The 11154-nt window shown below is 39.9% G+C and overlaps 1 protein-coding gene across 1 annotated transcript in view; it reads left to right on the forward strand.

The window, feature by feature from the left end:
• srbd1 (S1 RNA binding domain 1) overlaps positions 1–10668 on the forward strand; it is a 68483-nt gene extending 57815 nt beyond the window's left edge. Inside the window, exons 20-21 of the mRNA XM_079842963.1 lie at positions 5583–5767; positions 10035–10668. Coding sequence (XP_079699089.1) covers positions 5583–5767; positions 10035–10327 — 478 coding nt within the window. The 3' untranslated portion in view covers positions 10328–10668. The remainder of the gene's footprint in view (positions 1–5582; positions 5768–10034) is intronic.
• The last annotated feature ends 486 nt before the right edge of the window (positions 10669–11154 follow it).

Raw genomic sequence — 11154 nt, forward strand, 5'->3', positions numbered from 1 at the left:
TGTAGCTTTTAAATCAAATTTGCTGCAGTTAGATGTCCCATTAAGTTTAACGTAAATTATGACTCTTTTCGTTGTGTGAACTATTCCTTCTTTTCTGTCTTCAACAACCAAGCAACACACAGATCAATTTTGCTATTATGAGCATTGCCAAGTTGAGTCTGAAGAAGTGGATAGCTCTTCTTCAATACAGCATTATTTTTCTCAGGGTTGATATCAAATTTCTTACATTTCTTGATGATAAAGAATTAACTTCAGGGTAATTGCTAAGAGGACCACACACTAAAACAGCCCCATTGTGTCTGGATAGCCTCTATCATTGGGCCCACCCAGTAGCTTACAGTGTGGGGAACAGAGGCCTCATCCACAACGCTCCTCACTGGAGCTGCTTTTCATTATGCCCGGAGGATAAGGCAGACTCCGCTCTTCTGGATCCAAAAGAGCAGAAGCCCTGGTACCCCCTAAACACTAACACACCAGAGGGAAACATAAGCCCAGCTGAGACCCCCTCCAGAAACCTGAGCCCTTGGGCCAATCGCCCGCACCGCCACACTCACACTGTAACTGTTCATAAATCACTCAGAGTTCAGCTCTGCACCCTCTCTCTCTCTCTCTCTCTCTCTCTCTCTCTCTATCTCTCTCTCTCTCTCTCTCTCTCTCTCTCTCTCTCTCTCTCTCTCTCTCTCTCTCTCTCTCTTCATCTCCATTCTGTCCTTGTGCCAACTCTGGCGTTCCAGAGGGACAGCTGGAGGGGAAGCACAGTGTCCCTGACCAACATCACGGAAATCTGTGAAGTGGAGGATGATGGGTAGTTGCTGTTGGGCAGTATGAGTGCTATGAGTGAGTAATTTGTTGAAATTGGTACAAGTACAGGGCACAGGTATATGTGTGAAAGTCATTTACAAGCAGGTGTTGTCAGGACACTATAAGCTAGAGCCTGAATTTAATTAATTTTCCGTTGGAAATTTGGTTCTTTTTTTTATGTATGAATTTTAACATTCTCCATATGGTGAGCAAAAACCATACCGACTTTTGAACAGTAGTGTATATAAATTCTATGAAATGTAATGGTCAAGGTTTGACCATTAATGCTGTTGGTGCTCTGGAGGCTGCAGAACATACAATGCCGTTCTGCAGTCCTTTCATCGAATCTTTTTCTTGAGAAACAAGCTGGAATCCATCCAGTGTGTGTTCGTGTCTGTTACTCTTTGCATTTTCATCACCTCATAACTCAAAGGCCCAAAAGAGTCTATGATTATTTTTTTGTTTCACTAGATCTAGTTCTGCTCTAGAACTGTTAGGTGTTTCAAAGTGAGCATGAAAGGCTTCTTTTGGCACTGAACTTCTGTCTCTTCACAGGTCAGTGTTGAAAATATATGGACAGCAATTTTTAGGGTTTGGGTTCATTCTTAGTAGGTTTAACTCTTAGTATACTTTTGGTGCATAACTCATCCCACACTGTTTGTGCGTAGCCATGATAACTTGAATCTCGCAGCATGTTAAAAAAGTTAAACGTATGATTTTCATCTGGACGATAAAACAGGTGTAAAATCCTATAGTCTTACAGAAGACACTTGAGCTATATTTAGATCATATTTTTGGGGGAGTTGGATTATTTTGCACCTAGGAACACCCTAAAAACTACCCAGAACACCCTTGCAACTGCACAGCAACGCCGCCCTGGCAACCGTCCTATCATTGGGTATCATTCTCTAATAATTGCGTAGATTATTCGTATTTATACGCAATAACACATGGGGATACACATATATTTGTTCTTAACCTTGTTTTTATATGAATGAATTTGGAATATTCTAAATGAAAGACGTTGTGTCGAGGTTATTCATTTCCAGAAAACCCAAACCATCTCCATCTTTTCCTTTACAATCTTTCGCCACTCAGCAAAAATACAGTTTGATGCTCTCTACACACAGCTTAGAATTGCACGCTATCAGCATCCCTCCAGTCAATCATACACTTTTTTTTAGGAGGGTGAGTCGAGCAATGATCTGTATGTATGAGTATTAGTGTTGTATATCTGTGTGCGAGCTCGGACAGTGTGAAATTGCCCGAGTACATACAAAAGAACGAGTGTGAGTAGATTTGCCCGTCACTGTTGCTGTCAAGCCCTCTATCTGCTGCAGGAAATGGGTGGGGCTTAAACCCACCTGCCCTGTCAGTCACACATAGGACAGCTGCGCTGGCGTCAGGCTGTCACGGCGATGGCCATCCATCAGCAAGCTGGCTCAGCAGGTCCGCCCCCTCCTCTTGCCAAAACTCACATTCCAGTAATGCCCAGGACCCCAGCATTCCACAGCCACCTCTGGACAGCTTGACCCCTGCTACAGTCTTGTTGCACGCTCCAGGACACGTGTGTCCCTGTAGAGGTTATACAGCTCATTTGAATCGTGCTCTAATAAGAGAGCAGTATTCAGGCACTTACTTGGTGTTTTATATGAAGGCAATATGAGGAATTATGGACTGGCCTTTTTTCATGTGTAATTTTACATTTAAATCAATGATGAAATGAAAACTACACAGACGACATAATGTTGTGATGCCTAAATTCACACCTTTTTCCCATTTTTATTTAGACAATACTGTATGGAATTTTATTGTCGACCATTTATCGGTTATTGGCCATAACACAAACATAATTATTGGATTATCACTATTAGCCAGAATTTGAATGTGGGAACATTTCTTATGATTATGAATTATCTTAAAGGGCACCTATTATGCCCCTTTTTACAAGGGTAATTCTCAGCTGTCCCCAGAGTGTGTCTGTGAAGTTTTAGATCAAAATTCCTAACAGATTTTGGGGTTTGAGAAAAATGTTTTGTGTGTGCCTCCTTTAAATGCAAATGAGCGCTGCTCCCCACCCCAGAGGGCGGACCCTTCACAGCTCGTGAACACCCAAATGAAAACTGAAACATGATACATCTGTGTTACATTGCAGTTCTTCATAATCATGAAATTTTATCATCTGCATGCGTTTTAAAGCCATATCACTCTCAACCTTACAGTCTATGCTCTCAACATGAGCACACACACCCGGCACATGCGCACAGAGAGCTGGATGTCTGTGCTTCCGTGAGTAGGCTATTAAACTAGACTAGTTCTCTTTCTTGTGTTATTGCGAATTAACTTTCAAATGCACACAAGGTTATGTCAGAAACAAAGTTCACATGAAAACAGTTGATTATGTCTGTGCACATATGCAGAAAGTACAGAAGTTCAGTCCAGTCCACTTAAGTCAAAAACATCATAGACAAACTTTTAGTCAACTTTTATTGGCATATTTTGCAAAAATTTACATTTTCACGATATGGCTCTGTTCTAAATTCCCCATCCTTTTCATGAGCTCCATGAAAAGCCAAGACAGGAAACAGCAGCAGATTCTGGGGATAACCTCCCATTTTTTAAACTGGGAGGGCAGCAAAATCCCCCTTATAGAACAGAGTATGCTTCTATGACAACAGAATTACATTACGTTAAGCAGTTTAAAGAGGAGCTGGGGTGGAGGTGGGTTGCAAAGCAGCGTTAACAGCAGCTGCTGTTAAATGCTCTGGCGAGGAGATAAACATGGCGGACTGTGTACAGCTCTCTGAGAGCATGGTCTATGCTAATACGTCCATCAACACTCGTGGGCGGGGCCTGTGAAATCTGTAAACTGCTTGTTCTGATACACTGCTTATGATTTATGGGGATTAATAAAAAAGGAGTGGGTGGATTTTTACCATTTATAGGGTGGTTGTGTATAGACACTGCCAACACACATTTATGTTCAAACACAATATAAAAGTGAATTTTGCATAATAGGTACCTTTATGGGGCAGTCGTGGCCTAATGGTTAGAGAGTCGGACTTGTGTCCGAAGAGCCAGACTTACACACCCTCCAGGAACTTGCGTTCTGCCAGTGAACGACGCCTTGTGGTGCCATACCAGAGAGGCATGAAATCGCTGTCACGGACCTTTTCCTGGACCGTTCCCACCTGGTGGAATGACCTGCCTATCTAAATTCGTGCGGCCGAGTCTGTAGCCATTTTCAAAAAACGTCTAAAGACACATCTTTTCCAGCAACACCTGACCAATCAAGAATAGCACTTATTATTCTATTCATTGTCTGTCTGTCTAATTTATTTAAAAAAAAAAAAAAAAATCTGTTCTGTGCTAGATTAACTGAGACTTGTTACAGCACTTGCATATTGTTGCCCTTGACTGCTCTAGTTGCTTCTATTGCCCTCATCTGTAAGTCGCTTTGGATAAAAGGGTCTGCTAAATGACTAAATGTAAATGTAACCGGAAGGTTGCAGGTTTGAGTCTCAGGTCTGGCAGGAATAATCGGTGGGGGGAGTGAATAACCAGCGCCCTCCTCCACCCTCAATACCACGATTGAGGTGAGACCCTTGAGCAAGGCACCGAACCCCCAACTGCTCCCCGGGCGCCGCAGCAATATGGCTGCCCACTGCTCCGTGTGTGTGTTCACGGTGTGTGTGTGTGTTCACTACTGTGTGTGTGCACTTGGATGGGTTAAATGCAGAGCACAAATTCCAAGTATGGGTCACCATACTTGGCCACACTTCACTTCACTTTAAATTATTCTACATTGATGAAAAGAATTTAATCAAATTATTATTGTTTGATTGATTGGGAAAGCATACATAGGACAAAACATTGAAGATACTTTTGAAAAGATCTGAAAATTCTGGCACTAAAATTGCAACTATTAAAAAAATTATTAATTACATTTTTTAAATCACAATATTTTTTGTTACAGATTGTTCCAGTTTCTTCAGGCAGGCATCTTTTAATGATTATTGTGAGCAGAGCTGTGATTTGAAGTCTGTTAAGCATGCTCTGTAAATGATCTGTACAGGATGTAGTCATATTTATTAATAATGTTGTACAGTATCTAGAGTATATGGGCCTAACAGACTGACCTACTATGCAACACAGTATGAAGCTGAAGTTTAAGCACTGTCTCAGTGTTGCAGTTCATGATCACATTATGAAAATATTGGCTCATCCTGAGCCAGAGATTATGGGCTGTGCCAAGTAATAGGCCATGTCTGGATCGTTTTTGCTGGCTGTGTTTGGTCTGTGTTCCTGCTTCACTGCTCAAGCCTCAGAACTAACCTTTTCCTTTAATGTATGGCACTCACAAGGCGGTTAGATTTATGAAGGGAGACAAAGTCTTCATCTCTGGGACTCTAGAAATCAAGATTTAGGGCATAATTAGTCTCACCTCCCCTCCCATATCTTCCTCCTCTCCCAGTCTTTGCTCTCCTCGACTCTGTTTGTCGACCTTCAGGCTCCTTGCCGGTGTCGGGGGAGTTCCTCCACGTGCGCTGGGCTCTGGGAAGGGCTATTAAAAAGCCATTCATTAAGACACCACCTCCCATGGACCTCAACAAACCTCACTGACTTACCACAATATCTGAATCAAGTGTATGTGTTCCTATGTGGACTGTTTCTGAATAAGATATAAAGTTTACAGAAGGTTTTATATGAAACTGATCAAATGCACTTTATTTCTTCACTTGTCAAGAGTGTAATTTTCAGTTCTTGCTCTCTTCATTCAGGTTCTTGTCTCAAATAGGGGGCAGTTTGGATCAGATGGGCAGTGCAGTTCTCAGGCAGAGTGTTGAGAGCAGTATTAAGAGCAGTGGTCTGGATGTCTTGGCCAAACTTCTGGACACCACACCTGAGACTCTACAGCTCATTGTGGACGGACTTATTCAACCACCTGGCTTTGACATTCGTCAGGGTAAGAATCAATCTGTGATGTGCCCACACTAGCCGCGTTTCCATTACCCTTCAAATAGCGCAAATTGAAATTATGAATTGAAAATACGTCCAATTGAAACGTGTAAATTTCGCAAAAACTCCCATATATCGCAAAAAAGTTTTTACGCTCCCATGAGGCAATTCGAAAAAGGAAATTTTCGCAAAACTGCACCGCACACCATTTTCGTATGATCTGGGTTAGGTTTAGTTTTTTTGCATGCTTATTTTTTCCTAAAAATGTTATTTTTTTGTATGATTTCATGTGAAAATCATAAACTCAAAGTAGTTACGTTTTCTCATGAGATCGGGTTGGCTTTTCCATACAATGTAAATGTTTCGAACTTGCATTGTATCATAGCCTGTGGCAACATTTTAAAACAGAAGTTTACTGTACCTCAGGGTAACACACAGATGAAGCTTTTAAAAGCGTTAAAAATTAACTTAGCACAACACAAACCACACTATCAAAGTACTTTCTCAACATGGCCACTATGCAGATCATAGACAATGCTGGCACCTCGTTCTCTTTTCCTCCCTCCTGTCTCCCCTGAGTCCGTCTCTTGTCTGTGAGATGACTGGGCGGCGCTCCAGGCTTTTGAAGTCTTGCCGCGTAATTTGGGGGAAGACCCACATTATTAAAGCAGACCTGCCGACAGATATATCATTAATGAGAGAGAAAGCTGTGTAAAGAGGAAAGCAAAGTAGCCTTGATCCCAGCGCTAAAATCCCCTAGTGAATAAAAACGACCAAACAACAAATGCCTCTTCTGGTTTTTATGTTAAGTTCAGACATCTGAGAAGATATTGTTTTCCTTCTGCGGGTGTTGATAGTAAATGTTATGTTTCATTAAAGGTGACAGGATTATAATTGAGATTAATGTCTTAACGTGTTTTCGGGGTTGGGGAACAGAGTTCATTATATTCAGAGAAAGGTTTTCTTTGGGAATGGGAGGGGGTTTTATTTCCGTACTTGAAAAGATGATGGCAATGTTCGTTGAAGTTGAATTTACTCTGCTTACTCTCTTATTAGTAGATCCTTAGAAATAAATGTATCTAAAAATTAGGGCTGTGCAATATTGAAGAAAAATGCGATATGCGATATCCTTGTTAAATAATGCGAAATTCGATATGCGATACGATATTGCTTTAAGTGTGTAAAATCTATTTCTTTCCCCAACTGATATATTTCACTTAAAGCATAACTGACTGTGTTTACATGAATACTCATCAAGACCCATTTTGACATAACTGTGTGTATTTGACAGTTTGAGTGTGTAACAAAAAAAAAAAGAACAGCTTGTGCACACGTTTCGTTGTGTGTGACAGACAGCGCGAGACTGCAAGGAGTAGTTTTTTGCAAGTTATTGCATTTAATAACTCTTTTTGACGTCAAGCAAGTCACATAAGTAACAGTCGTGTGCCCAGTCTATTTTCTGCTATATGCGTCAACCTAAAACGTACACTTTTTACAATGTTAAGGTAGCCTATTAAAATCATTCAGATATTGCGTACCCTTACGATATGCATATTGCGATATGTACATTTGCGATATTTTGATCATTTCTATATACTGCGCAGCCCTACTGAAAATGCCATAAGAAAGAGTTTTGCTCATATCTGAATAGTGTTTTAAAACGTAATTGATTGAGACCATGAATAGTGATGTTTGCAGGATACTCCAGATAATAAGATAATCTCATCATCTTGCAAAGTCATCTCGCAAGTGTCATGCACTAGATGGGACACTAGCTTTCTCATTAGAAGGCTGCAGGCTCACTTCCGCTGGTTGGAAGCCTGATGGGTTCTGCTCTGTAGCCAGCTGTATAAATAACTTCCATGTGAGCGGTGCTCTAGGTAAGGTGTCCCGGATAAGAATAATCAGAGATGAATGTTTCCTGGACTGCAGAGCCTGCTGAGAGGCCATGTTTATGTAAAAAGCACCTCCCAAAGAAAATCCCCCCAAAAAACAGACAAAATGGACTCGGAAAGAAGGTTTCAGAGGCCTGGTAATATTATTTGTTTTAAATTATTAACCAAAGCTTGTTTCTAATGTCTAGCTTAGGAGTTCTTGGATCAGTTTGAAGCAGGGTCCTTAAGACACGCAGGGAAGGAGGCTAATGTCAGTCTTAAGCCGGGTGCACACTGTGCGATTTTGGCCACGATTTGGCCGTCTGAGACAAATTTTGCATATCCTAAAAGATTCCTCTGATCCTAGGCTAAAATCTGAAGTCTTTGACCGTTAGTTTGACATGTTCACAGACAGCCGATAAATGACCGTTGCGATCAAATTTGACCTCAGACAAAATTCTGGCAGTGTCAGAAGATTTGGCGCTCAGTCCTGCAGTGTGACCTCTCCTAGGACGACCGTCAAATGGTCTTCATTTTTCAAGACAAACCATGACCAAAATGAGCACTAGAGATTTTTTTTGTAGCCACAATTTCAATCCCGCGTGTAATGCAGCTCACTGTCACCGAACGCGTCATTGATTGATGATATAAAACTTCGGGCGAGTTTTCTTGTGTGTGTCCGTTTTTAACGTGCCTTGACTATCTTACAGTCTGACATGAATGACAACTGAGATCTTGCAGTGTGACATGGCTTACAGCGGGGATCATGTTCGTACAGTCTGACATGGAACAATCGTGAAGGACTATTATAAATCGCACAGACTCGGCTTTAGTCATTGGAAAGAGACAAAATCTGTTAAAATATTCTCTCTTCGCTTCTTTCCATCTTTGATTCTAACGGTGCAGTCATTTTGACCGTTGCTTTGCAAAATTTTGCGCAATCTAGTTCAGTAGGAATCCAAGTGATCAGGTTTTTCTGTCGTTTATCGTGTGCGCTTATCGCCAACGCCTCGTGACTAAACAAAGGGCACCAATGCGAGTGTGCACACCGATGCGTAAAACGTCAGGCGAAAAAACATAATTTAAAATGAAATTAAAAATGCCTCTGGTTTGTTTGTTTTTTTGGTTTGACGCGCCGCTTTGAAAACTGGCAGACCAATGAGATTGCCGCTGCCGAAGTTACAGTAAAACGCGACGTGGTGGTGCTCAAGAACAAAACGGTCTTGCCGAGCACACATTGATAAACAAAAGAGGAAGTAAGTAGACAAAGAAGAAGATGCAATGAGGCAAGATGAATGTAGAGCTGCTGGTCTCTTTGGTGTCTGAACACAAAGAACTTAATGACAAACGCCACAGCGACTAAAACAATCTCGATAAGAGGGAGTTGTTATGGAGAGGAATTGCAGATCTGCAATCAAATCAAAAGCGGCATCTACTGTCAGGGAGTGAATGCATGTTCATCGCTTTGGTATGAACCATAGGCCGTAAAAAAATATGGACGACGCGGCTTCATTGGCTTCCGCTGACGAGAGTTTAAGCTTTCGGAGGCCCGCACACGGCGCTGACATCTTGCGCAGATTTGGGACAGAGTCTGCGCAGTAGTGATCTCGGGACCGGAGTTGCGCAGTTGAGAGCAGGAAGTAGAGGCGCGATTACCAAAAGCCCGCCCACACTCTCACAGATGCAGAACAATTCATTATGTTGGTGTGAAATAAACAGTTATGGAAATGTATAAATTAAAGCTAAAGCTCCAATCTCCTCCCAAAAATCCAGAAAAAAGTCCGTTAGTTAGTGCCTCAGTGACAACTTCACTCAGAGAAGCCGTCCATCACTGCTGTCAATCATGACGTCGCCCGCACCCCACCCCCCGTTTTTATAGCATCAAATAACTAATTAAAACGAGACTTTTATTTAAAAAACGAACACTTGAAATTAAATCATCGTAATAAAAACTGCCTAAAATGACAGAAACCATCTTAAGGAAACAATTATTTGAAGTGTAATTTGATTGTTTAGTTTGTCTCGCGTCCATTGTAATACATGGAGGGGTGGGGTTTAGGAGCTATACAGGGACCAACCACCTGGGGGCGATCGAGGCGCGGAGGCTTCAGTTTCTGAGAGGAGTGCTGCAGACTTGGTATGAACACAAAGATATGTCAAAAAACGCTGCCGAAAAGCATGCACGATAATCATCCAAGTGAGCACGAGGCTTGACGGCGAAAAAATTCACCATTAATTTACACAAATTCACACAAATTCGCCATGTTGAACTGAAAGCCGCTTCGTTTGAAAGTGACTTCTGTGTGAACTGTGCATCATTCTTTTTTTGTTTACGAAATTTCAGTAATGTGTGCAACTTTACTCTAATTATTTTCTTCTTTTTTTTATTGTCCTCAATAGATTTTGGACAGGCAGACTTCAAGCGAGAAATTGTGTCCATGAATGACCTGCATAATGGCATGGTGCTGACGGGCCGTGTAACAAACACTGCTTTATTTGGAGCCTTTGTGGACATCGGAGTCGGCCGTTCTGGTCTCATCCCAAAGCGTTTCATTACACTGGAGAAACTTCCTGTTGACCAGAGGCGAAGAAGCCTAGCTCTCGGTCCAGGTGAGCGGGTAGAGGTACGGGTCATGGATGTGGATCTTCAGAGGAATCGGATCAGTCTGGACCTTATTAGGGTTCTCAGATAGGAACTATAATTGAGGATTTACTTTAGTCAACTTTTTTTTTCAACAGTTTTCATGTGTAACAATAGATTTTTTTATGGAAAATTAAGAGTTTGTCATATTTGACTGTGATAAATGTGCTGAATGAGAAAATGTCTTAGAAAATGTTTTTATTTGCACATTAGAAAGTTTCTTATAATCAGTCTGCAAATAATAATATTAAACCGTTTTTCATGCCTGGTGACAAAAAAAAGTACAAAGATGCTGTTTTTTTTTGTTCTACATTTGACCTGCTGTTACTATAGTTTTCAAAACCTTCAATAAAATAGATGTTATGTTTCATTAAACATGACAGGATTATAGTTGAGATGAATGTCTTGATATTCCCAAATATGATGATTCCAATTGCAAGTGACACTTCCTTATATATATGTGTATATATGTGTATGTATATATATATATATATATGTATATATGTGTATGTATATATATATATATATATATATATATATATATATATATATATATATATATATATATATATATATATATATATATATATATATATATATATATATATATATATATATATATATATATATATATATATATGCGTGTGTATATATATATATATATGCGTGTGTATATATGCGTGTATATATATATATATATATATATATATATATGCGTGTATATATATATATGTGTATATATATATATATATATATATATATATATATATATATATATATATATATATATATATATATATATATATATATATATATATATATATATATATATATATATATATATATATATATATATATATATATATATATATATGTGTG

Source organism: Gobio gobio, assembly GCF_949357685.1.
Source record: "Gobio gobio genome assembly, chromosome: 18".
Lineage (NCBI taxonomy): Eukaryota > Metazoa > Chordata > Actinopteri > Cypriniformes > Gobionidae > Gobio > Gobio gobio.